Below are 27,761 nucleotides of genomic sequence, written 5' to 3' on the forward strand. Positions count from 1 at the left end.
GGATCATGCAGCGTTTGGAAGAAAATTCCACTACATCAGATGTTTATCTGACTACGCTGTTAATAAATTTAAGAAAATTATTCTATCTTTATTTACATCTATGCCAAGTACCAACACAGTGGAGGGCAGCTGCCTCAATCCCACTCCTCTCCTCTCCTCTCCTCTCCTCTCCTCCCCTTCCCTCTCCTCCTATTCTTTCACCTCTTCTCCTCTCCTCCTCTATCCTGCCCCCTCCAAGAGAGATTCCCACCTACAATCATTAGTCTACCTCAGTCCCAGTTATTCACCAATTCTCAGCAGTCTGGTTCAGTCCCAGTCTCATCCAGCTCTAACCAGCCCACCTCAGCTCCAGTCCCCATTTGCCTAAGCTCCAGCTCTTATAAGTCTGCCTCCTGCCTTACTGGCCCTCTATCCTGCCACCACTCGTTTCCCTGCTCCTCAGTCCTCCGGAGTGGCTTGGCCTCCCATGGATCTTCACAGTAAAGTTCACTCTTTCATTTGGTTTGTCTTTCTTGCCTTTGAGTCCTATACATTAGCAGTCCTGACACCGTGTGACAGGCACAAACCAGTACAAAGGAAACAGACTCTTAGATATTTCGTCACTGTTTGGAGTGGCTACTTTAGAGCAGAAAATACAGGGGTTTTTTTGAACCAGTATGATGTTTTTCTGGAGAAATCGATATAAATTTTGAGCCAACAAGAATAAATTTGGTGATCAATACAGTACAGAAATGGTTAGGGTTAACCTGCTACACTAACCAAGAACTTTAAAAACAACCTTTATATGAGACATATAAGTGTCTGGGATTATTTCACTGCTCATGGTGCACAGCTGTATGAACTGGTTCCTAAGATGTTGTTCTCTGCATAGGTTAATAGAGGAGGTGTTTAGAAATCCATTTGTGAACTGAGGGGAAACATAAAGACATTGAATGGAAAATGCTGTTTAATGAGGAAGCAACAGAAAAGGCAAAAATGAAAATAAATTATATAAAGTTAGCATTTCATACTTTTGTTTTTATTTTTTACACCAACTACCAAAATATTATGACAAATGTTCCCGCTGCTGTTTTTGTTTCACCAGATAAATAATTTAACAAGTTGATTTTTTTTTTTTTTTTTTTCTTTTCATCATGTTTGTCGTAATGTTAAATGACCCTTGTCCACTTAATTTATTGACAAACTTCTGGAAATACATCAAGTTAATTTATTTACAGCTGGTTAAACACATCATGTGATTAACTTATTCATATTTGTTAACTGAAACTCTTATCTAGTCCACTTTCCCAAAGTTCATTAACATCAATTAGTTAATTTACTCAAACTTGTTAACATCAGTTTTGTATGTTTGATCCATTCAGTCAAATTAACCATTTTCATCTTCAATGTCAACTGTCTTTGGCTTTCTTCTGAGTCACAACTTCCATGAATGTCTAGAAATATAATAATAATGATGATGATGTTTGGCTCCAGCAGCTAGTTGAACACATTTTTTTCAAGTATGTTTAGTAGGATTTTTACACCAGCTGAACTTTCAGTAAACAGTAACACATATCAAAAATTATCCTCATATATTTTCTATAACAGTAGAAAACAATAGGCAAACAATAGAAAACAACAGACAAACCACATTTATGTCAATAGATAAAGGGTAACTTTGCAGGATGTTGCATAGTATTCTCAGGTCATTCCAATGTGGAAAAGAGTCTCTCCCAGTAAGAAATACGATGCAATGTCACTAAACATAAATACTTGACTGTTTGGGAAAGTGCTGATCTGATGTTTCTGCTGTAGGAGGCAGTTTTTCAAAGTGCTTCTAAAGTGTTTCTGAGCATTTATGAGCAGCCACACTCCTCCACAATCATGTTCTGGATGTCCTTCTTGATGATTTTCTGCTCTTCGTTGTAGTAGAGCATCGACATGGCGCGCAGCCTTGTTGGCACACAGCATGACTTGATGTTTTGAAAGGGGCTGTAGCCCCTCATGCGATAATGATTGATAACGGTAGAGTGGAAGGACAGGGATGAGCCACTGAGGCTCGCCATGTGGTTTGGGCAGTCGCCTTCGCAGTAGTTGGCGTGGTATCCAGATGGCGCGATAATCCAGTCGTTCCAGCCAATATCTTTAAAGTTTACATAAAACTGTCGTTTGCAGCACACTCGTATTTTACCATCACACTCCAGCCCTCGTTTGACTCGTCGCTGCATTGCCTCCTCTCGAGCTCGCAGCACCACCATGAGGAAGGGCCGATGAGACTGATCTCGGCCTGCGGCTGGTTCGCCATCAGCTGGGGTCAAGATGGGCGAAGCTCCGGCCTCAGCACACGATGGACAGGAAACCTGCAGGTGGAGAGAGCTTCCACCACCATCCAGCAGAGTCTGCACACTGCGAGGGATGCTGAGGGTATGCCAGCCGCTGCGCCTAGTGTCCACCATCTTCTCTGAAATGCTCTCTTCATCACGCTCATGATGAAGCTGCAGCAGCCGCAGCATCACTTTGCTCTTCACTCGGTTTCCTTTTGACATCTTTAGAAAGATCCAGAGGTTTGCCTGTTCTACCATTGATGCGTCTCTGGCCTCCTTCGAAATGTCAAAGGTCACTGTGTTAGGAGAGTTACCTAGGGCAGAGAACACAGTTAGCATTGAGGCAGGAATGACCCATATCTGAAGCTCATAAACACAAATGTTTTTAATCATAGTCAGCAAAACAAAGGTGTGGCCTGAAAGAAGGACTTTGCTGGACTGTACTGGTCTCCATGGTGTGAATTGTTTCACTGTAACATCTGTCTGTGCTTATTGTTTTAGTTTGGCCTCATGCATCTAAAATAAAGCACTGATGTCAGAGATGATAACCTGAGATCTATGAAGAGCAGAGACCTGTTTTTAGCATTCCTTCTATTTGTTCTGAAGTGAATATAAAAAAAAAAGCTGTGACCCTGCTCCCTGAGCTGCACCCCTTTTGTTTTTTCTTCCTGTTATTTGAATGAATGAACAAACAAAAAAAGTAACAATGGACTGAATAAAACTGCTGCCTCTGAAAATATACTCAATTTGAGCAGAGACACTAAAATAAGAAAAGGCCTGATTTCAGGGAATGTTGGTAACAAGGCTGCTAGTAAACCTCGCCCCCCCACCAACCCCCCACCACCCCAACTAACCCGTCCTCCCAAAAAAGCCTGTCCTGTCCTGTGTTTTTGTCTTTGTCTCCTGCTGAGGAATCATTAGCGAGGCCCACATTTGTCTGAATGAGGAGATTATTTACGGCCTGAGACCACTCGGTATGCCCCCCCTACCTCCCTCTCGCTACTGTCCTCTAATTTCGGCGAGCCTTTGAGGGGCCTATTTTAATTAAAGGTCTTTGTGAAAGAAATTCCTATTAATAGCACAAGGCCATTATGTACATTTATGTAAGCAAACAAGTGATGGGACAATGTAATTGGTCACGAGTTGGTTCACGTTTACAGAAACATGATTATCATAACCATTTTAATCTTATTCTTTAGTCTGACAGGAAACTAAAGCTTAAAAAATATGAAAATCTCATAGTGGCCATATCAGCACAATAAACAAAGAAATGTATAAAACAAATGTTAGGTTTCAACTCAGCAAGTTGGTATAGACAATAAAACAGGAATGTCTTCACAGGATTTAAAAAAGAATAGTTAAGGGGTTAAATGCCTTCACATGATCTGCAGACTCAGTTATATTTTTAGTTACACATGATCCTTTCCATATTTTCATTTCAGCACCTTTCAGTGAAAAGAAATTTTTAAAAATGGATTTATTCTACCATGTTAACCCTCACCCTGAGACTCTGCTGGCCTAAAGTCATGTAAAGTCATTCAACGTGATCTGACTTGTGTTGGAAGAATTACTCTGAAGGGTTGTACCATTTCACTGCTGAAGACGAAACTGATGCTGGTTCGATCTGTAAAGTCAGATTCAACACCCGACTGATCAATATTTAGATGGATCAGGCTATTAGTTGGAATCCTGGCAGTTTTAATTGCCTGTTTGTAGTTTGAGAAGTTCAAAGGTCTGAATGTCTAATGTGGCTGATGTTTCAAGATATGTAATAAACTGCTGAAGTTGTTTAATGGCAATGTTGGTTGAAAGCCTTCAATGAAACTATGCCATGATACAAAACCTCTCATCAGTCTCTGCAGCTGCTGCACAAGGTCCATGTTTTTCTTTATTTTTACATTTTGTCATCATACAATTGCACAAATTGATGCTGCCTTTCTGTTTTTAATTTCCTGCAATTCAAACAATGTCACAAATCCAGTGTTTAAGTTCGCCCTGAGCTCCATTGGTCAATTGCTCATGAAAATCACAGGTTCTGGTTGATTATTCATATTCACCTGAAACCAAACACAAGGTGGAAGCTTTTGATTTTTGTGACAATGTTCACTGACGTTTTTACACAGAAAATAAACTAATAATATGTTGAAGCATGTCTTCACAGGTAAACTGACCAATCAGCCTGGTGTGTGCAGGACCATCAGTAAGGCTAAAAGCCACAATCACAGAAATGCACATCCAGCTGTAGTGTAGGACCTGCTATTAAAGAATGAATAAATGAATGATAAATAAATAGATCAATAAATGAAGCTGAAGTTCAGGAAATTAAAAATACATTTCTCTTGGTCATTTAATAATTTTCAGAATTTACCTGTATTACTGCGTAGAGAAAAGTAGGCAAATATAAAACAAAAATAGTTTATTCTAAGCCTGAGTCAAATCAATAGAAATCAGATGTAAACAAGTGTTGACCTTTTTGAAGTTTTATTAATTGATCAGAAAACAGAGATGTCTCTACTGCAGCTGATGGCCAGTAATCTTCAGTTGAATGTGCAGATTTTCTGGGTTAAAATTTAGATCTTGGTTTCTAGTTGTGTCAAATTCAGTAGTCTGATGGAAAGGATCACCCAAAGTAAACATGCAGTTTCTGATTGGCTGTTGGACTTACCTGGTTCTGCAAAGATAATGATCTCAGACGGTGGCTCAGGTGGTGTTGAGGCCCCGGTGCCTTGTCCCTCCTCCTCAATCTCCACGCTGCCGTCTTCAGCCACACGGCCAACGTGCAGCTTCTTGATGGCATTGAGGAGTGCAGCTCGAGGAACCGCCTGTGTCAAGTTGGGCCGGGCGCTCAGGTGCAGCATGTTGAGAATGTGACGTTTCACTGCCTCCACCATGTCACTCTGTCCTCCTGATGAAGAGGAGTTCCTCCTCATCTGAGACAGAGAGCAGGAAGGACATTTGTAGGACATCAGGCCAACCTTGGCAGTCGGAGAGACTGTTGGAGAGGCATCAATTAGAAAGTTGATGGCCACGAAGAAGATTACAGGACACAGAGGTGACATAGTTGGCTTTGACACTGTCGGTAGAATAAACAGAATCACAGTGTTTCTCTGCAACAGAGTGAGAAACCTGAGCAGTTCAGGGTCCTGCAGATGAAATCCTCCCAGACACAGAAGAGCCCAGAAGTAAAGTCCATAGGAACAGTAAGTTAAAAATCCTTTCAGACTGTCTGCAGAGTCCACACACTGAGGTTCATCTCCTTGGTCAGATTGATTCTGGGTGCTGTGATTCTAGGTCCTCAGTCTGGTCCTTGATCTGGTTGTCAGCAGTTCTGAATGTTGCACATCTGATCCTCAGTCTGATTTTCTGATATTCTGATGGTTTGAGTCCTGATTTGTGCCCTGGTTCTCTGGACCTGAAGTTGTCAGTTTGGTCCTATGTGGTCCGGATGGTCTGGTGCTGGGTGCTGTTTGCAGGGTCACTCTGCGCTCCCTCTCTGCTCTGTAACTGTAATTATACCTCTCTGCCTGTTTAATCCCTCCCTCCATGCACAGAGGTATTTCCCTGCGAGTCTGACACACTCAGTGAGTAAAGTCTCTCAGAATATCTCAGGACTGTTTGTGGTGTTTCCTCCTGAATGGACGTCACGACAGAAGAGGAGGAGGAAGGAGGGAAGAGGAGGAAGAGAGTGTCCCTGATTCATTCATACCACACACACACACTGACTCAGTACCGCATCATCGCCTCACGTGGAGGAGAAACTCTGTCACTGTCAAAATAATTTTTAAACTGAAAAAGTTTATGCTCAGAACAGATGGCGCACGCTCAGAACAGACGGTCTCACACACTGTCATCAGCACGCACTCTAGTGGCAGGAGGCAGGAGATGCAGCCTCCTCCCCTGAGAATGTCCTCAAGACCTGATACTGTCAGAATACAGGAGCCCCAGACCTCCGAGTGTTGCATTTGGAGACCGGAAGAATTTCTAGTGAGCTCCAGCTGTAGTTTCACTTAGAGTGCTGCTGCTTTCTGCTGGAGGCTTGAGGACATTGTAACAACTCCAGTAAATTCAAGAATAATAAAGAAAACTACTTGCGTTTGTTTAGATTTGTGAGGCGATCTCCTCTATCCACTCACCCCAACCGGTTGAGGCAGATGGCCACCCAAACTGAGCTCGGTTCTGCTTGAGGTTTCTTCTTCTGTTAAAGGGAGTTTTTCTCTCCACTGTCGCCAAGTGCTGTTCATAAGGGATTTGTTGTTTTTTTTTTTTTTTTTTTTTTTTTTTTTTTGTAAAGTTCCTTGAGGTGATTGTATTGTGATTTGGCACTATACAAATAAATAGAATTGAATTGAATAGAACTGATTGCACAAATTTGAAGGGGTCAATGAAAAACAGGCTCTTTAAGTGTCCTGTTCTTGTCAGCTGCTTCAGGCCTTTTACCCTGCAGATCTTCTTCTCTTGCTGGCTTTTATAGCAGGACAGGGTTCCTACTGTGCCTGAATCCTGCAAATGTTGAGACTCCACTTGCTGAACATCACTGATTTCTGAGGAAGAGCTTATCCCTGCTTTCCTCTCAAGGAACAGGTAGTGCCAACTCATGATTAAACTTCATTTTTTATTTATTCTTTTGTTGTAGTTGACTAGTTTCTCCAATCATATCTTTATTTTGCCTTTTACTAATGTCTGAAGCTGTATTATCAATATATTTTAGTAACTTACAATTTTCTTTAACACAACCTAGAAAAAAAAACTAGAAAAAGAGCAGCCTATATACAGCACATGATCCCAGTCCACTTCCGGTTCCACACTTTTATTTTAGTAGCATATCCTGCCCCTGGTTTTACTCTTAATTATGTCACCTTTACTTTGTCACTAATTATTAGTTTTCTGCCTCTCCGTCACTATAAAAACCCAATCCTTCGGTGCCAGACTGTCTTTTTTCATAACTTGGACTTTCTTGCTTCCGGGACATCGTGTGTTCCCCAGAACCGTTGGCCCTCCCCAGTGTCAGTGTCCCACCAGCTGCCCTATCCTATCTAAGTCCTAGATTCAGCTCCAGCTCTACAAAACCAGGAGGCAGAGTGCAAGCAAGAGAACCCGACAAACCAGCACATAGAGGAAGAAACACACAATGAACCCTCAAACAAACGCGCAAAGGCTGCCGGTTCAATAACGTGTGTGCTGCGGTGTGTTAGTGTGTCATTGTTATTACACCTGCAGTCTGGTGTTCTCCCCGTTGTTTAAAATGGAAAAGGACAAGAGGTGAGAACATTTATTGCCTTGACGTGTACGCGCCTGCACGTATCCTGCCGCGTGATTGGCTGAAGTTTGTTGCTCACCAGCGCGTTTTAAAAGCAGTTTTTAATGTTTGGGCTTTAGAAAGACATCTCATCTTTCAAAGGCAAAGGTTTATCGAGTTGAGTTTTCTGTGCATTTAAACCCTGCGGGAACAAGAGGCGTCCAAAAACAGGCATTTATTATTTATTGTCATATCATATATTTCATCCTACTTTGTTTTATAAAGGTTCTTGGGTTCTTGTTTTCATTCATGGATTAACTGAACAGTCAAAAATAACGCGTGTATAATTGGCTCCACCTGCACAGCCACCTTCGGCTGTAGATGACAGATTAACCCACGATGGGACGTGATGACACATGAACTTTCATAGTTATTACATGCAGTTATTAGTTATTATTGGGGTGTTTTGTTTTTGGTTTTTTTGGGGGGGAGGGCGTTAACCCTTGGACACTATTTGGGATTTTCAGTGTCATTAACAGCAGGAGATGGATGGAAACAATCCAATCAGATGACTGCCGCTTTAGCCCCGCCCCTACACACACACACACACACACACACACACACGCACACCTCCCCCTCCCCCACCTGTCTGTCGGTGTTAATCCGCCTCTCCGCAGTCATCATGGCGGAAATCAAAACGGGAATATTTGCTAAAAACGTGCAGAAAAGGCTGAACAGGGCGCAGGAGAAGGTAGGAGCTGTGGGTTACGATGATGATGGTGGGGTTGATGAGGGATGAAGGTGCGGTGGAGGACAGATGGAGGAGGACGCGAATAGATGGATGAGGATCAGTTTGGAGGCAGCAGGCCTGTGCAGCGCTTCTGTCTATGACAGTTCGCATATTATCTGATTATTTAATGATGATCAGATATTGATCCCCACGTCATGATGTCTCTGATAAAATCATTAAAATAGAAAAAACACCAGAAAGTCGCGGAGAGCGTTTTGATTGGCTGAAGCATACGACGGTGATTAACACGGATCGTAACACCTCGTGATGGCGTCACATCTGCGGTGAAACCAGTCACGCATGAATTTCATGTTTTAGGCAGCGAAGAGGTGATTTCCTGCTGCGGGGGCGGCGGCGGGGTCTGTGGCGAAATGACGTCACGTCTTACGCCATATCAGATACCTGCTCGTTATTTATAGGAAAAGACAGGTGTATGCAAATGTCAGCTGATGTGTGTGTATTGGTCATATACAGTGTATTGTCTATAGTCTTCATATTTATTGATTAGCTTTAATTAGCTAACTCATTAGAAAAGTAAAATTATTGGTGGATTTTTGAAGTCACACTTTGGAGCTGAAACATTAACTTGGTTATATATTTTAAAAATCTCAAGGAATCGGTTTCTGGTGTTGGTCTCATTGTGCTTTGAAATGGATCCCTATCTCAGACATATGTACCTGAGCTGCAGTGAGATCAGTCTGCTGACATTTGAGAGGGAGTTCATGCAGAGAAGTTCATGAAGAGAAGAGTTCATGTTTTTGTTGCTGATGGCATCCCTCGGCAGATAGAAACACATTTGCTGCTCAGCCTTTATTTTATTTGTTTCCTCATCTGGAATATAAACTCTTGTAGCTCACATGTTCACCAAGTTGATCCAAGGTGTTGCATGTTTTTATGCAGAAATCCAACCCCAGTAGTTAGTGTCTTAAATATTAAACACATGGTGGAGTCTCTGTGATCTGAGATGCATCACAATTTTGACCAGTGCAGATCAGTTTTTCTGCTTATATGGAGGCAGGACAACTTTTAGACATGAGGATCAGTTCTTCAAGCTGACAAACATCATCATCACTGTCTGCACTGTCAGTGTCAAACAGCAGCTCTACCTGTCCCTAATGTTAACTGGTGCTGTTTGTTTTCACAATGTATGTATGTATGACCTATGTATGTTGATAATATTTCACCAAATACTTTCACCGCATCTCCCATAAAAATCCAGCAGCTACTGAAAAAAACAGTTGCCCTGAATGTTAGCGTTTCAGAATTAGGACCCAAATGCAACAGTTCAACAGGGTCACACAGGGTCACAGTGCCAAGACAATTTACGTGGGACAAACAGGAACACAACACCATGACAAACAATATGCAAACCAAACAAACTTTATTGTGGAGATATGAGGTGTAGAGTTACTTGCAGGGAACAAGCTTGAGGAGTTGGTAGAGACAAATGTGTCAGGCTAAGATTAACTGGGGGCTCTGGGGGAACTGAGAGAGTCAAACTGGTTCAGGTGTAGGGAGACAGGCTGGTGAAACTGGCAAGTGGGCCTGCAACAGGCCGTAGTCTGAGGCGAAAGCTGATGGAGATTTTCGTATTAACTGAAATTCTCGTGAGGGAATGGACAGAATACTAAGACTGAGGCAGACTGGTAAAACAGACCTACTGACCAGTAGCAGATAGGAGGACTTAGGGCTTAGGCTGACTAGTTGGCAGTATTACAGGGAGAGGTTGAGCTGGAGTCTTGATTTGGAAGTTAAGGGATCCAGAAAATGTTATGGTGGCTTATTAATGGTGGGGTCAGGAAGTTCTGTCTGCATCATGACAGTGCAATTAGAAAACAGAATTCTTAAATGTTGGCATTCTTTAGAAAGCTTTATAATGTTTTATATTTTTCTCAGGTACTGCAGAAGCTGGGAAAAGCAGATGAGACCAAAGATGAGCAGTTTGAACAAGTTGTCATTAACTTCAGGAGACAGGAGGTGAGAGATGTTCACATGCCAGGTCACAACACTGGACAATAATGAATCCAGTACAACAAAAACCTGAGCAACAGTGGGTTGCAGCACATCAGTTTAGCAGATATTTGGTTTGTATACCAGGGTGCAATACTTTCTATCCTTATAGATTTATATATCTTTCTTGTAAATACCTTGTTGGGAGCTTTTTACTTTTATTGCTGTTATTGTTACCTTGTGCCCTACCCTCTGCCGCTGTAATATTGTGAATTTTCACATTGTGGGACAAATAAAGGTTCTTATCGTACCTGTAGTGAGGAGAACGTGAATGTCCGAAGCAAATGTTGTTTAGAGATTTCAGTCTGGACTGACTGACTGACATTAAGCTGCATCAGAATGAGCTTTGTAAAGTCCAGAAAGTGACTGGAAAATATTAGCAGAACTTCAAGAGAAATCAGGAGAACACTGCTGCTCCCCAAGAATTGATTAGGTCCAAGAATTAATTAGTGACCAGGCAGTCGTGGCCTAATGGCTAGGGAGTCGGACTTGTAACGTGAAAATTGCAGGTTTGAGTCTCAGGTCCGGCAGGAATTGTCGGTGGCACAGAGTGAATAGCCAGTGCCCTGTCCACCCTCAATACCACGACTGAGGTGAGACCCTTGAGCAAGGCACCGGAACCCCAACTGCTCCCCGGGAGCCGCAGCATTGGCTGCCCACTGCCCCGGGTGTGTTTGCACGGTGTGAGTGTGTGTTCACTGCTGTGTGTGTGCACTTGGGTGGGTTAAATGCAGAGCACAAATTCCAAGTATGGTGATCCATACTTGGCCATGTAAAGTCACTTTCACTGTTGAAATTGGGGTCTGTTGGTTTAGTTTGTGTGATGTTGAGCTGTTCTTCATCACCAGCGAGTGATGTTTCTTTGAGTGTCAACAGTCACTTGAATACCATTTCATACATCTTTGACTGACTCAGCTGCAGCTTTTGAAGACAAAAACACTTAAACATCTCTAAAGTGGTAGCTATGCCAAAGTATCTTTGGGCAAGACAATGGACCCTAACTTACCCCGGTGCATGGCAGCACCAGCATTGCTGTGTGATTATGGGTGAATAGGAAATAGTGTGATGTGCACTTGTCTAGAAAAGGAACCTGCTATTTCTCACTATACTCCCAATGTTTTTATGTATGTGTCATTAACCGGTAATCTGTGTAATGTCAGTCTGAAGGCTCTCGATTGCAGAGGGAAATGAAGGCTTACATGTCTGCTATTAAAGGTGAGTACAAATCTGTCATTAAACCACATTTCTATCTTTAATCATAGTCATATATAAATCATGTGATGGTTAGGAATATAAACATGAAAAGTAAGCAAAAAGTGGTATGATACTGGTATTAAATTCTTCTTGTCACCTTTAAATAAGTGAGACAAAGGTGAAGTCACCATTTTGTTCCTGCAGGGATGCAGCAGGCCTCCATAAACTTGACCCAGTCTCTACACGAAGTCTATGAACCAGACTGGCATGGAAAAGATGACATCATGACAATCGGGAAGGTTAGATTTATTAAAAATGCCCACATAAAAGGACAACACATGAACATAACTGGATGTCACATGTCAAGGCCGATGTTTCCATGGACCCAAAAGCACAGAATAGAGCGAGGCATGAGTGATTCCTTTAATCAGCTGCTCTACAGCAGCAAACTGGCAACCTGACACACAGATAAATGAGGCATATATCTTAACACAGGACAGGTTAACATGACACAGGTGGAACCAATCAGGGGAGACACACGAGGAAACAGGGACACAAGAAACAATTACCAATACACTACACTACTAAAAAGTAAAACAGGAAGTTGCCAATAAGCAAAACAAGAACTAAACTAACATAGGAACACTGATCTAAAACAAAACAACGTAGGTCATGACAGCACGTTAAGTAGAAGATGACAGAAGCAGGTCAGCGAGTACCTGTGTGTGTCGCAGGTTAAGTCATTATTGGTGGGGGTGGTGGGGTGGAGTACAGATGACCCTAACTTACGGGGACAGGGGCTGTGGAAAGGTGAAGTCTCAGGTAAAGGTAATACTCATTACCTGGGCATGCTGATCGTATAGAATACGGGTAATTTTGAATTACATGTATCTGTGACATCATGTTTCCTGCAGGACTGTGATGCATTGTGGGAAGACTTCCACAACAAAGTGGTGGACTCAACACTGCTCAGCCTGGATGCATACCTGCAACAGTTTCCAGACCTCAAGGTGACTAACCTTTTCTTTTTTAATGAAGGAAACATTTGCAATGTAGATTTAGAAACTGTCTAATGTGAAATTTTGTGATGTTTCAGACTCGTGTGTCCAAAAGAAGTCGGAAACTCATTGACTATGACAGCGCACGTCATCATGTTGAAACTCTGCAGGCATCTGGGATGAAGAATGACCGCAAAATGCTGAAGGTGAATCCAGTCGTCTATTACAAAACATGATAGAGACTTCAGATGACAAAGATAACCTACATCGAAAATATATGCCACTTGCCAGATGTTGTTTGAAGGTCATTTATGTTAACACTGTTTTTGTTCCCAGGCAGAAGAAGAGTTAAAAAAGGCTCAGAAAGTGTTTGATGAGCTGAATGCTGGTCTGCAGGACGAACTGCCAACTCTTTGGGACAGGTTAGATGGGGGAGGAGTCCATGAGTCCATTTGGTGACATCCCCAACACCCTAATACACACACACTAAAGAAATAAAACCTGTGAGCTCCTAAGGGTGCTGTAGTTCATATGTTGTGTGACTGTTTTTTAAACCAGGCTCTGTTCTCCACCTCTGAGGATGATGAATCTACTTTTCAGATTCAGTGGTTGAAGAGGGCTGAACTGGTGTATTGTGTTTGCAATTTTATGTTGAGCAAGAGCAGATTGTGGTCTACTTTGTGTTTGGTACCTCTAATGGCACTGAATGATTGCCATGGTTCAAACAATTACACGGTGATTTACTCAACGTGATAATAAACCCTAAAAAGCTTCTAATAACACTTATGTCGCAGTTAAGCCATTATTTCCAAGATTGGCTAAGATTGTTAAAATGGCTAGAAAAGATGGAACCACTGTGTGCACAGTACAAAATCTGCAGAATGTCCCAGGAACTGTCGTGACTATAGAGATGTTTTCCCTCTTAATGTTTGGTCTTCTTGACAGTTGCACACATGTGGCAACGTGTTATGAGCTGACACACTTTCAGATGCAATCCTTGTTCCTCAGTTTGTATGGCTGCTACAGTGTGTTGAGACAGACTGAGGAAACAGTGAAGAAGACAAAAGTTGAATAAGTAAAGTTTTCATCATCTGGAGAGAAACAATGACACAGAATCAACAACAATGACCAGTCTTTTCTTTCTGCCCTGCAGCCGGGTCGGCTTCTACATCAGCACCTACAAGAGTGTGACAAATCTGGAGGCAAAATTTCACCGTGAGATCTCTGCGGTGAGTCTTTCATTGTATTTACATTAATAATAATAGTGATTATGATAATAATATAAATGTTAGTATAGTAGTAAAAAGATGTACAATACTGAAAAATATAACTGAACTAGATATCATCCCTATAAACCCTTACTGGGGGCGCAGAGCTGTTAGGGTGGGGTGCACAGCATGCTTGAATACTGATAGCATAACATGGGATGCTTCGGGACTAGAGGAGCTTTTTCACAACGTTGGAGGAAATTCCCTTTCTTGTGAACTGAGAAATATAAGTTCTTAAAACAATATCAGTGTCATAATTCAGGGGCATTTGAAGGCCAATTGCATCAGAGTTGCGACAGGATTGTCCAATTTTGAAGGTTTCTTCAAATGTGGCCTTCTTTCTCCAGGAAATGAAACTTCATCTGTTGGGTCCTTTGCGAACCAACATATCCCAACATCTCATTTTAAAACAGTCATTGTCAAAATGAGATTACAGTTACCTAAATTACAATTCTATTACTTTAGTTAATAATATTAGCTAAAGTTTACACTGCTGCCCAAAAGTAATGGTACACAGTGTAACTAAGGTGTTTTACCAGAGTATGGTTGTTAACCTCATGCATGAGTGATGTTGCTATAGCAACCATCTGCCGGATTTCATTAGCACCAAGTTTGTGAGAGGCTCCAGCTAAACATGACACATCCTCAGATCAGTTTCCACAGCAAAGACTAGAAAATATGATATAATAAAAATAAATATAGGCATTATTGCCCTTGGCCTCAACGGTACAATGGTGGGACACGACGACAGACCAGTGTCTGAAAATGCTAACGCTAGCTTCCCACAGTTTGAAACACCACATACTTTTTTGTTTGTTTGTAATAAGTTGCAATTTTTTATGAAAAACGGTGTTTAAAGCTAAATGTTTTCTGTCCAGATAAAGTCTTTGTACAGAACACAAAAATCAAGAATTGTTCATAACTTAATAAACGCCCTCCTCACCCACACCAGCTATCCTCATGTCCTCTTTCACTACATCCAAGAACCTCTTCTGTGGTCTTCCTCTAGGCCTCCTTCCTGGCAGCTCTAACCTCAGCATCCTTTTACCAACGTTCACTGTTCTCCTCTGAACATGTCCAAACCATCTCAATCTGGCATCCCCGGCTTTTTCTCCAAAACATCTAACATGAGCTGTCCCTCTGATGTCCTCATTCCTGATCCTATCCGTCCTCGTCACTCCCAGAGAGAACCTCAACATCTTCAGCTCTGCTACCTCCAGCTCTGCCTCCTGTCTTTGTCTCGGTGCCACTGTCTCTAAACCAGACAACATTGCTGGTCTCACCACTGTCTTGTCCACCTTTCCTTTCATTCTTGCTGACACTCTTTTGTCACACATCACACCTGACACTTTCCTCCACCCGTTCCAACCTGCACACGTCTCTTCCCTTCTTTTCCACACTCTCCGTTGCTCTGAACTGTTGACCCTAGGTCCTTAAAATCCTCCACCTTCTTCACCTCTACTCCCTGTAACCTCACCGTTCTACTTGAGTCCCTCTGATTTACACACATGTACTCTGTTTTACTGCGGCTCGGCTTCATTCCTCTCCTTTCCAGAGCTCCCTGCTCCCTGCTCTCACTACACATGACAATGTCATCTGCAAACATCATGGTCCACGGACATTCCTGTCTAACCTCATCTGTCAGCCTGTCCATCACCACAGCAAACAAGAAGGGGCTCAAAGCCGATCCTTGGTGCAGTCCCACCTCCACCTTGAACTCCTCTGTCACCCCTACAGCACACCTCACCACTGTCTTACAACTCTCATACATGTCCTGCACCACTCGAACATACTTCTCTGCCAATCCAGACTTCCTCATACAAAACCACAGCTCCTCTCTCGGCACCCTGTCATACGCTTTTTACAAAAATCTACAAAGACACAATGCAGCTCCTTCATCCCTTCTCTGTAATTCTCCATCAGAATTCTCAAAGCAAATATTGCATCTGTGGTGCTCTTTCTTGGCATGAAACCATACTGCTGCTCGCAAATGCTCACTTCAGACCTCAGCCGAGCCTCCACTACTCCTTCCCATAACTTCATTGTGTCACTCATCAGCTTTATTCCTCTGTAGTTTCCAAAACTCTGCACGTCTCCCTTTTTCTTAAAGATGGGCACCAGTACACTTCTCCTCCATTCCTCAGGCATCCTCTCACTGTCCAAGATCTTCTTATGTAGCCCAGTCAAAAACTCTACTGCCACCTCTCCTAAACACTTCCATACCTCCACAGGTATGTCGTCAGGACCAACTGCCTTTCCACTCTTCATCCTCTTCAACGCCTTCCTCACTTCGTCCGTACTGCTCTTAGTTTGAGCCTTTCGCAATGATATCAGATAAATATTTAGACATTTTTACTGCATTGTGATAAGCTGCTAAACATTTCAAAATGCCCTGTGACATGGCAAACTTATCGTTCCTCGGTTTTCGCTCAGTTTGTCTTCTTAAGGAGCCAGTATGAACCACGGACTGGCACAGAATGCAGAGTAAACTGGTGTGGGCTGGTTGGCTTTTGTTCAGTGCAAACTACTGCATCCGTCAGTCAGGACACATCACAGCTTACCTGGGCCAGAGATGTTTCTGTGAATGGCAAAGCTCATTTCGCACAGAGGCTGTGTGACTGATCTGATCTATGAACAGCTAAGTATATTTTAAATTAACTGATAAATGTAACTCGATTAAATAAGACTTTTCTACTTGTCCAGGTGCACAGGCAACTATATGAAGTGATGACAAAGCTGGGTGAGCAGCACTCTGACAAAATGTTCACCATCCAGGGAGCACCGAGGTTAGTATGGGATTTTATTGTGGGAGTCAGTTTTACTTTTTTTTTTTTGTAGTTTTATATAAATGAGATTGTGTTTTGTTTGATGGAAAGTATGACTGACCCACGCTAACGGTCTGGGTCTCGGTTCCCCGTGGCTGGGGAGGGTACAGAGTTAATTCTGAAATTCATGGCTCTCCTTTGTTCTTCCTGCCTACTGAAGCAGGGAAGGTGAACAATAATAACAGAACGTGCGTTAATTAGATAACTTTGTGGCATTAAAAGGAAATTGTGATCTCATTATTATTGTGTTAACTTTGACAGCCCTAGTTTACATCTACTTTTTGTGCCAGGAATAAACATAATGACCATGTACTGATTCCCAGCCTTTCAAGAGTTAATGACAGAATTGATTGGTCCTGTTCATGTTTCCATATACAACAACACGTTTCTGTTGGACATCTAAAATCTTCTTATCTCAGTTTATTTGTTACATTAAAATTACATAAACTGTTGATTAAAGAATAATAATTGTAACAATGAAGCAGTTTTGACTAAGTGTGAGCAAATTAAAACGTGGAGCACAAAGAAACACCTGTGATACTGGTGCAGGCCAGCCAATCAGAACACCCTGATTCTATGTGATCAAGCGGTTTCGGTCTGGTCTCACAGTGATTCAGGACCGTTGCGACTTGCGAGAACCCCATCACCACCAGAAGATGAGAGTCCACCTGAAAGTCCAGATGCCAGCTCCAATAATATGCTCCGTCCTGTCTCACCTGGACCACCACGGCCAAAATCACCCATACAGGTAGATCTAATCTTTGATAGTTCTAGTCACAGCTACAAGTAGGTTGGGATTCTAATCACAAGTACATACAATCCCAACAAGATCCAGACCTAATATTAATATTTAATATGTTGATCCTATGAATGGCTAGAGAACATTGATTTTATAGATAAATGGAGATTGACATAAATTAATCGAATAAATTGAATAATGACCAGTGAATCAGTGCTGGCAGACACTGTTTAGTATATAATAATCAGACTTAGGTGTTTTCAACAGTTTGAACTTTACAGTAACTTTCTGTGACTTTTTTCTTTGCTGCACACCTTTGTCTGTTTTTGGTGAGTGAACATTTAATGTCAGTGTTTTGCCATGTGTCTGTGCCCGTGTTTAGTGAGTATATAACACCATGGTGTTATATATTCTAGAATCAACCTGTGACAGGACAATATTGACTTGTTAGACTGCAGTAGTTTTTACATGTTTGTCAGGTGTGCATTTGTCTAACGTATGTGAAGTCATGCAGTGTGTTTGTCCAACACTGGTTCTCAGCCTTTTCTGCAACACAGTCATTCAGCAGCTTTACATCAGTTATATGGGTTGATGTTTGCTGGGCTTGTGCAAGTCAGTGCAGTGTTTACACTGTACATGCTGTACATGTATATGCTGTACTTTAGTGTTGTGCATACTAACAAGCAGAAGAGCGCTGTCAGCACCTAGCAGCTGCAACTGCTGGCAGGTTTGACTCAATGACAAACAGCTCTGGTCTATGTGATCCTGTTAGTCTGTTCACTGGCTGTTGTTTCCCATAATGCCATCAAAACTGATAAACGGAGTGGACTGTATTATAAAGAGAAGATATCGTTAGAAATGTGGCAGAATGAAAACATCTTGGATCCCCAGTGTTCAAGATCAGTGTTTGTTTTATGGATGACAAAATACTAAAGTACAGACACAAAGCATCTTTCCACTTGCAAATAGTCCAAAGTTGTCATACCACAGAAGAACTGTCAGCTAGAAAACTATAAAATACACTAGTGTAATGTTTCTGCTTAAAATGTTGCAGGTGACCAGCTTGCACCACTCAGATGTTTGGGGCCCTGTAGTTGGACTCCATGTCAGAACAGTAGACTATACAATGTAGAAATATTATTCAGGATAAGAGCAAAATCTAAACAGTAGAAACAATATTTAGAAACGCGTTCATGGTGCAGCTGTCTGTAAGAGGAAGCACAATATCATTTTGAAGGAAAACTTCCTGGAATCATTTCTAGTCTTTTGTTGTTTTGTAACACCTCTTTGTCCTGTTCATGGTAAAAAAAAAAAACGTGAGATTTGGCTGCTAATAGTGAACCTGTGTATGTTTCATCAGAGTCTGCTGTCTGGGACAAATTTAAAGTTTGCTATTAGTATGCAGACAGATTGGTACAGTCATTCTTGACTTTTATGGGAGATTACTGATGTTCCTGCAGTAATGATACATTTATCATGATACAATAAATCAACAACTCTCCGTGATCTTGAACATTAGCAACGATCAGGTTTTACCAACCTCGAATGGCTTGTTGTGTTTTGGCAGCTGAAAAAGGGGCCGCCCGTGCCCCCCCCACCTAAGGTCACACCTACCAAGGAGGTGGCTGAGGAGCAGATCATCGACCTATTTGGAGGAGAATTTTTGCCAGCACCTTCACCTTCACAGGTTTGTGGAGTCCACATAATCAATAATTCCTGAAACAGTTTCACATGCACAGTATGGATACACCAGTTTACCTGTTGTTGTAATGTTGTCCGCAGCCCAATGAACGACCAGGAGAGTCTCTTCTTGACCTGGATTTTGATGCATTTCAGCCTGATGAAAGTGTTTCGCCAATACCACAGGTGGCCCCCTTGTTTAATTGACAGCAAAAACACATTTCACCTGCAGCACAATGTGCAGCTGAATGCCTGAGCATGTTTGATTGAATGAGGCAGTTGCACAGTGATCTTACTGAACTGAATGAAGAAGAGTCTGCAAACTACTGTTTACTAGATGGGCCTGGAAACTGATCGGCCAGTAACTGACTGAAGATTATCACTGCAAAAACGTCAAAGCTGAAGAGTCATAAATACCAGCTTCATATTACCCTGTTCAGGATAAACACAAACTAAAACCATATGAGTGTCATTGATATGTAGTGATTAATTGATATGTCAATGCATATCTGTTTATATCCATAACAGATATTAATCTACATAAAATGTGTTTATTTCTGTTGTCAGCCATATTAACATCCTGTGCTCTGCTCCTTTCAGACTGCTGTACCTTGGGATATGTGGTCGGTGAGTAAAGTCTTATTTAAGGCTGTTTAGGGAAATAATTTCACAATTTTAGTTCTGAAAACTATGAGGATTTTGAAGATAAAACTTTATTTGGTAATTTAACTTTTTTTAATAAAACAAAAACTGCAACACATTAGCATTATTCTCTCTGCAGATATGAAGCATTTTTTCATTATTTGTCTTGATATCTTTAAAGGCAAATACCCAAACAGCTCAACCTGTAAGTACACACTCCACCACACCCTTTTTTATTGCTTGATGGTACATCGGTGCAATCACACACTCATCCACTTAATTTGATTGTTTGACTGTGTTTAGCTAAGAATGTTTGCAGAAAAACAGGACTCATCAACAAAGTGTTTGCTGTTGTTGACATTTTTTCTTTAAATATTTATGTCCAGACTTTTAATTGTCATAAATATACCTTAGTGATGTTAATGCAGGTAAATTATTTTCCAACCAATATATTTACCTAACTGTTCAATAAATAGTTTTATACATAGTGAATAGAACTGTACTGAGTGCCAGGTATAGTGTAATTTTTAATTTCTAAACTAACCCTAACCCTAATTTACCTGGAATTTCTAGAAAAAAGTTAAATGGAAAAGTGAGCCCTGTATGTGTTAGATGGTAGCCTGGTTTAGTCTGTCTGTGCAGTCAGTCTGGATTCCTATATGATTCAGCTGTACTATGTTTGGAAAAACGCTGGCTGTATTATTATTCACAGGATGTATTTTCAGCCGCTCTTTGTGAGTCATGGGTGGTCAAACTTTAATTCTTTGTTCCTGCTTTTCCCAAGCAGGCTGCAGGTGACGGTTTCGTCGCTGACTGGTCTGCAGACTTTGGTTCAGTGTCAGCAAATGGAGATGCCGCTTCAGGAGCCAAGGGCCATGCGGTTCCTGGGAACCATCCTGTAGAACCAGAGGAAGAAAAGGGCTTGGCACAGGGGGGGGGCTGAGGCCTGGCAGACGGGTGTAGAAACAGATACACCCCCTCAGGACAGTGAGGCAGCTACAGCAGCTGAAGATGAGGTTAGCACCCAGGATTCTCAAACCAACCCCAACCTTCATCCCACTGTAGTCAGAACTCATGAAAATGAGTCTGAGAGACATATAGCAGGGCAACAAGACCGTCGGAAGTCCACACCAGGTCTTACATTCACCAATGAGTGTGGTGAACAGATTGGGGACAGCACAGAGGAAAGACGAGACAAGCTATCTAGGTCTCCAGATGGTTCAGGTTCTGAATATGAGACTGCTGAGGAGTGGGGTGATGGAGGTCAGGCAGGGGGAGGCTGGGCCAGTGCTGATGATGAACTTTCATATGAGGATCATCCTGCAGTGAACACCTCAGAGGGGTGGGTAGTTGGAATTGATGGTGTGGGAGCAGATTGGGCACAAACAGCAAAGAGGGACTCAGAAGCCAGAATCAAAAAGTATTTGACTGAAGAAGAGCAGTCCCGAAAACAAAAAGATCTCACATCAGTTTACAGAGAAATTTCTCAGCCTCAAACAGGAAGAAGTCAAACTATTTGTACATGTGAAACAAAGGGAGGAGGTGCATTTGATTCTGCCCCTTTAGCTGAAACACAGGGAGGAGGTGTGTCTGATTCTGCCCCTTTAGCTGAAACACAGGGAGGAGGTGTGTTTGATTCTGACCCTTTAGCTGAAACACAGGGAGGAGGTGTGTTTGATTCTGACCCCTTTGGTGAAACACAGGGAGGAGGTGCGTTTGATTCTGACCCCTTTGCCGAAACACAGGGAGGAGGTGCGTTTGATTCTGACCCCTTTGCCGAAACACAGGGAGGAGGTGCATTTGATTCTGACCCCTTTGCCGAAACACAGGGAGGAGGTGCGTTTGATTCTGACCCCTTTGCCGAAACACAGGGAGGAGGTGCGTTTGATTCTGACCCCTTTGCCGAAACACAGGGAGGAGGTGCGTTTGATTCTGACCCCTTTGCCGAAACACAGGGAGGAGGTGCGTTTGATTCTGACCCCTTTGCCGAAACACAGAGAGGGGGTGCGTTTGATTCTACCCCTTTAGCTGAAACACAGGGAGGAGGTGCGTTTGATTCTGACCCCTTTGCCGAAACACAGGGAGGAGGTGCGTTTGATTCTGCCCCTTTAGCTGAAACACAGGGAGGAGGTGCGTTTGATTCTGCCCCTTTAGCTGAAACACAGGGAGGAGGTGTGTTTGATTCTGCCCCTTTAGCTGAAACACAGGGAGGAGGTGTGTTTGATTCTACCCCTTTAGGTGAAACACAGGGAGGAGGTGCGTTTGATTCTGACCCTTTTGCTGAAACACAGGGATGGGGAGTGTTTGATTTGAATTGCTTTTCTAAAACAAATGTTGAAAACAAGGAGGATGTTTTGGAATTTGATCCATTTGCTGAGACCTCAGGGGAAGGTGGGGTTGCAGTTCCTGGAGTTGTAAGAAATGCATGGGATGTCGACCATTTTGCTAACAGTTTCCCAGCAGCCTCTACAAGGATGGTGGGCGCCTTTAACACCACATCCTGGCAGGAAGTTAGTGACAGCAGTGGTTTCAAGTCGTCTGTCGCTCAGCCCAACTTTGTGTCGATGGGGGCAACAGCAGCAGAAGGAATTAAAGATGTAAACATTTCCAGAATTCCCAAAGAACCAGAAAACTCAGACATGTCCGACGATGAGGCTGCGAATCGGAGATATGGAAAGTTGTACCAAGAGCTAGACACAGAAAAGGAAGAGGTATTTGACCTTCTCCACTATCCAGTGTGGTAGATTAGCATTGAGTAGGTTATAAATGAAGAATACCCCTCTCCTGTTGTCGACCCCCTCCCAGACTAAGTGAAGATAGTCGCCCTAAAACCTGAATCCCAGCCTGAGCTCCTCCCGCCTTTCCTGTTTGCTTGTTTCTTCCATATTATAATTTTAACATGAAATCAGTCATCCAATCTGAAGAATTTCAATACTTTTATTTCTGCCATTTATTTCAGGTGACCAATGCATTTAATGGATTTTCACAGGTAACTTCTCATATAAATGTAAACCTTCACCAATTGTTCAGACAGGCCATTGAAATTGGGAATTTCCATGGAGCATTTCAGATGTTCCAAATAAGCTAGAAGAAGCTTTAACATTTCTCAAAAGTTGGACAACAGAAACAGAAGTCACTGTAGAAAGCAAAGACCATAGCTATAGGGGCGTTAAATAGACACTGATTCATTATCAATGTAAGCATTGTCAAACAGTTTTTCTGTTAACATCTATTCTCCTTAGTCATCTATCACAATGTTCCTTATGTTAGTGTTTTGTCTCCTAATGTCCCATCTGTATTTGTGCTGTGTCATGTCTACATATCTCAGTGTCCAGTTTCATCTAGTCATGTCCCACATCTAAATTTTCTTCCCTCCTTCTGTTAATGTTAAAACATTTGTATTTCAGGCTGTTGGATTTCAGCTTTAACACTTATCTATTCTTCTTCTACTGTTCTTTGTGTGATGCACTCTGAAGGATGCTGCTGCCCCAACATTTTTTGCTGATTTTGATAAAATGGTAAGTTTAAAATTCAAATATATAAATGTCTGAACCTGTAACTGTAACAGTAACTTGAAGGTGCCATGTAATGAATGTACTTTATTCTGAGCATAATTTATGTATGTAAATGGTTATCTTTTCTGGCTTAGTATCAATTTTGTATCTGACACCACTATTTTTATATGGGTGGTACCTTAACCATTTATGAGGTATGATATGAGGAAAGGAGCCTGACACAAATGCTGGATTCTGAGTGGTCAATTTCAAAAGTGTGGGAGCTTTAGTTAATAATTCTCAGGCTTTAATTTAGTTTCATGTTAGATTGCAACTGCCAAAGTGTTTGGTGTGTTGAATGTTGACCACTATCTCCCTCTGCCAAAGAACAAAGTTAATGTAGAAGCAACTGAGGTGCCTGAAACCTCAGAGATAGAAGGTGCTGCCCTGTCAGATTCAGCTGAGGAACAAAACAAGCCTGTTGGTGAAGAAGCTGTACCTCACCCTCCTGGAGAACAGTTGGATGAACATCCAGCAGGTGAGGTGGTGGAGCGATCAGCAGCTCGCCCGGATGGGGAGGAAGCTCCAGCAGAAACTTGTGTTGGGCTGAGGGATGACAAACCTGCTGTAAGTGGACATGGTGATCACAATAAGTTACTAATGGTACTGCTGTGATCACTTGATCATTATCACTACCATCATCATCCTCACTACCATTATTATAATGTGATCAGTCTGTGTTTACTTATTTAAATTAGATATTTGAATTGTTTTTTAATGTTTTTATGTAAAAATGTGTTTAGGTTTGCAAACGTGATATTTGTAAATTGAGTGAAAATAATGTTTGCATGTGCATTCTGAAATGAGTCACCCGCAAATTCTCAACATGAACACGGCTGTCCGAGTGTTGCAGTGCACGGCACTGTTTATGAAAGGAGAGAAAACTTACCCACTTCTCCTTGGACAACACTGAACCCTGTCAGCTCTTTGTTAAGACAGGAGTTCTCCATTGTTTAAGACAGGAGTTCTCCATTGTTTCTTTGTGAGCAGTTGAAACATCATAAATCATCTCTGCTGTGTTTTGTTGTTTTTTGAAAGTACATGTTTTTGTGAAGATGCACAATTGTTTACTATTGCAGTATTAATGAACTGTCCTATACTCACTCCTTGAGGACAAACTGATCATGGTCACTGGTGTGTAAGAGCAAGAATTTCCCCTCTAGGCTGGGTCAGGGGTGGCATTAATATTTTTGTACAGCAGTGATGTTTGTGGCCTAAATGTGTTTTTTCTCTCCAAAGTCGAATATTGGATCTCCCAGCACTGAGAAGGCAGAACAGGTCGAGGTATGTTGGGTTCTTCTTTTTTTTTTTTTTTGTCAGCTTTTTCTTTCTCATGTATCAACAACCTTTATTACTGTGTTGGCAACAACAGAGAACAATCAGAAGTGGATTATGTATCAAAGTGTTGTTGCTAATGTGTGCATACAGATTGCCAATACCCAGTCACATGAAAACAGTCTCAAATTTTATGCATTTTATAGTTTTGTCCATGATATTGTTTCTGTCACCCACTTTTTTGGTTGCATTTGTAAATGTGGCATCTCTGTGCCAGTATTGTAAGTCATATTTTTTTGCTGTTTTGATTTAATGTAAAAAGTGAATTTAGAGAACTTGGAGTAAAGACTTAGGACAACTGCTGAACCAAACAGGATAAAGTTAAATGAGTTTAATAGTCATTATTACACAGTTACTTCAAATGTAACTGACTGGGATTGTAAAGCTGATATGTTTTTGAAAATTTGATGTTTTTTAAGTTTTACGCTAAAAGTTTAATATTTGCACACCTAGTTTAGTATTTTAGATGTGCTAGAAAGTGAAAAATCCGTGACTGCTCACTGTAAATTCTGACTGGGACAAATCCTAAGGTTTGATGGCAAATATTTTACTTAATAGTTGTGAGTAGTAGTTGGGTTGGTCATGTTCATGTTTATTATGGCTAAGTAAGCCATAGTAATAGTTCAAAGTTGTTATTGATTTGTTATTGTGAAGATGTTATTGATAAAAAGTCACAGTCAAAGTAAAAAAGTCACTAAACAGAATGCTGAACTTTTAGATCTTAAAACTGAGGATTTACCTGTATTCTGTATGATAAATTTTTATCACTCTTGTTTATTTCTGATTCAAATTCACTTTACAAATGTGGAACTTATGCTGATGTGTTTCTATTACTAATTAATGCACACTGTTATAAACTAATCTTTAGCAGACTGTGTTATCAGCACCTCTTCTAAACAGTGACTGTAAAAATGCTTTTGTTCCCTTAAACTGAAATAATTTCTTCATGCAGAGTTCTCCTGCTGAAGAAGCCCAAACACCCTCAGGTGAAGTAGGTTCATCGGTAAATATCACTCAACTTTCACTGACTATTAAAGCAACAATATGTATGGCCATCTAAATCAAATCAAAAAATTAAATCAAATATATTTCTATAGTGCTTTAAAAACAACTCAAGTTGACATAAAGTGCTTCACAATGCATAAAAACAATCAATGGTAAACAGGAGTATAAAAAAATCATGAAAATTAAAGAACTTTAGGGTGAAGTTAAAAAAATATGAGTAATAAGAAAATGAAAAAATAAGGCTTAAAGTGTAGGAGGGTGAAAGTGTTTTGAGTACTGGGCTTACAGATCTGTAGACAGTTGGAAATCATTTTGCTATGTTGTAATTATGAATTTCAGCTGTTTAATTATAATTTTTTTCTAAAGAACATATATTGGTGTAGCAGTGAGAAAAAAAAATACAGCTAGAAGTCATTGCCCCATCATGTCAACACCAAACTGAAGTTAGAAAAAAGACAAGTGTAAAGTTCAAACAATAAAAATATCAGTAATAAGGAATAATCAATAATAATCCAGTTTCTCACAGTATTAATGTTTTACAGATATACTGCAGCAGGGTCATCAGCCATTGTCTTGAATTCTAATCCAACTAATGTCAGTCCTTAATCTTTATTATTCTAGTGTGGTTTTAAGCTCAGTTTTGATATTTTTGTTAGTGTTGTAAAAGCTGTATATGTATACATGAAAGAAAATAGGTGTAACCAGTGATGTAATTGTGTAAGCATTTTATTCCTGTTTTATGTTTGTGGAGAAAGTGATAGCTCAAAGATGTTTGTCCTGCAGGAAAAGATGCCGATCCCCTCCGTGGTGATTGAGCCTGCTTCCAGTAATGAAGGTGATGATGACCGTGATGTTGACATCATCTCTCCTTCTGCCATCAGCGACAATGGTGTGCCAGGTGACAACCAGGGCACCAAACACATAACTTCGTCTGGTGGAGTGTTGGAGCTACCTGATGACTTTCTCTACAAGGTTGGACTTCCTCCACTTGATAATCGCTAACTGCTGAAGAAGAAAAAAATCACAGTTGTGTTGCGGTTTTTACATGAATGCCAAGCATGCTCACCAGGTCAATCAAGGTGTGTTTTTCCTGCTGTAGGTTCAGACAATGCATGACTTTGAGGCTGCAAATCTAGATGAGCTTGAACTGAAGAGAGGTGACATTGTATTGGTGATTCCAACTGCTTCAGCAGAGGATCAGGTGAGAATGGTGATATTTTAAAATCTAGCAATGAAGGTTCAACAGATTTCTGAAAGAAATGAAATAACTGAATAATAACAGTAATTTAAGAAGACAGTTGTTTTTTTTCCTTTGCTGTTGCAGGATGCCGGCTGGCTCACAGGCATCAAAGAAAGTGACTGGCTAACACTTGGAGTTGCTGCTCAAAAAGGACTTTTCCCAGAAAACTTTACCCAGCGTTTTGAGTAAGGTGTCTTTAGATGGTGAAAAATATGAGTACAAGATTGAGATATTGGTGTACAAGCTGTCCAAGTAGCATGTAGTCAGCACCTGTCCTGAAAAAAGTCTCATAATCAGCTGCAGCTGTGTGCAGGTCAACAGAATGCATTGTGTGGTAGATCAAAGTATCCATTGTATAGTAAATAGAAAACATGATAATTATATTTTTCCCAGCATAATGTAAAATTTAAATGCCTGATGTGATGGTGAGTGACATATGACTTCAAAAGAAAAAGCACTGGCTCTTCTATTGGTAATCTGTTCATGTGCATATCTACAAATGCCAGGAAACCTGCTTCTGAAGAAAACCAAGAAAAGAAAAAGGAAATAAATTTCATTTTCTTGAAAAAGTACATTTTACTGATATAGTTGGCCTGCTGTGGAATATACCAAAATTGTAGTGCAGTGATGTATTTAAACGTTATTGAGTGTATCATAAAGTGTTGAGTTTGTTGATTTTTGTCAGAGATGTTACTGTTTTATATTTCTGTAATATCATGGTTGAGTGTGCTGTGATATTTTGTGTGGAAGATGTGGTGATTAAGTTATTTATTGATGACTGTTGCTTTGGTTTGACAAAACAATACTGACAATTATTATATGAGCATTGGGCAACAAAGTGCACATCCAGCATGAAAATATGAAATATTTTATTAATGTAATAATGGCAAGAAAAAAAACATCATTACACGACATTAATATATAACAGTATCTCTATGTCAC

The 27,761-nt window shown here is 41.1% G+C and overlaps 2 protein-coding genes across 2 annotated transcripts; one reads left to right on the forward strand and one right to left on the reverse strand.

Moving 5' to 3' along the window:
- Positions 1 to 1,835: 1,835 nt before the first annotated feature.
- On the reverse strand, positions 1,836 to 5,362 carry inhbab (inhibin subunit beta Ab). Its single transcript, XM_026314107.1, has 2 exons — positions 4,969 to 5,362; positions 1,836 to 2,617 (listed from the first exon to the last, which is right to left on the reverse strand). The coding sequence occupies exons 1-2, from the start codon at positions 5,360 to 5,362 to the stop codon at positions 1,836 to 1,838; spliced, it is 1,176 nt and encodes a 391-aa protein (XP_026169892.1).
- Positions 5,363 to 8,202: 2,840 nt separating this feature from the next.
- On the forward strand, positions 8,203 to 27,568 carry amph (amphiphysin). Its single transcript, XM_026314628.1, has 24 exons — positions 8,203 to 8,290; positions 10,226 to 10,306; positions 11,500 to 11,554; positions 11,738 to 11,832; positions 12,448 to 12,543; positions 12,630 to 12,737; positions 12,868 to 12,953; positions 13,685 to 13,760; positions 16,503 to 16,585; positions 17,234 to 17,372; positions 18,931 to 19,050; positions 19,146 to 19,229; positions 19,644 to 19,670; positions 19,867 to 19,890; positions 20,473 to 20,598; positions 20,630 to 20,701; positions 22,645 to 22,674; positions 23,162 to 23,203; positions 23,567 to 23,806; positions 24,479 to 24,523; positions 25,527 to 25,577; positions 26,363 to 26,551; positions 26,679 to 26,780; positions 26,904 to 27,568. The coding sequence occupies exons 1-24, from the start codon at positions 8,222 to 8,224 to the stop codon at positions 27,006 to 27,008; spliced, it is 2,145 nt and encodes a 714-aa protein (XP_026170413.1). The 5' UTR covers positions 8,203 to 8,221; the 3' UTR covers positions 27,009 to 27,568.
- The last annotated feature ends 193 nt before the right edge of the window (positions 27,569 to 27,761 follow it).

This window comes from Mastacembelus armatus, chromosome 17, assembly GCF_900324485.2.
Source record: "Mastacembelus armatus chromosome 17, fMasArm1.2, whole genome shotgun sequence".
NCBI lineage: Eukaryota > Metazoa > Chordata > Actinopteri > Synbranchiformes > Mastacembelidae > Mastacembelus > Mastacembelus armatus.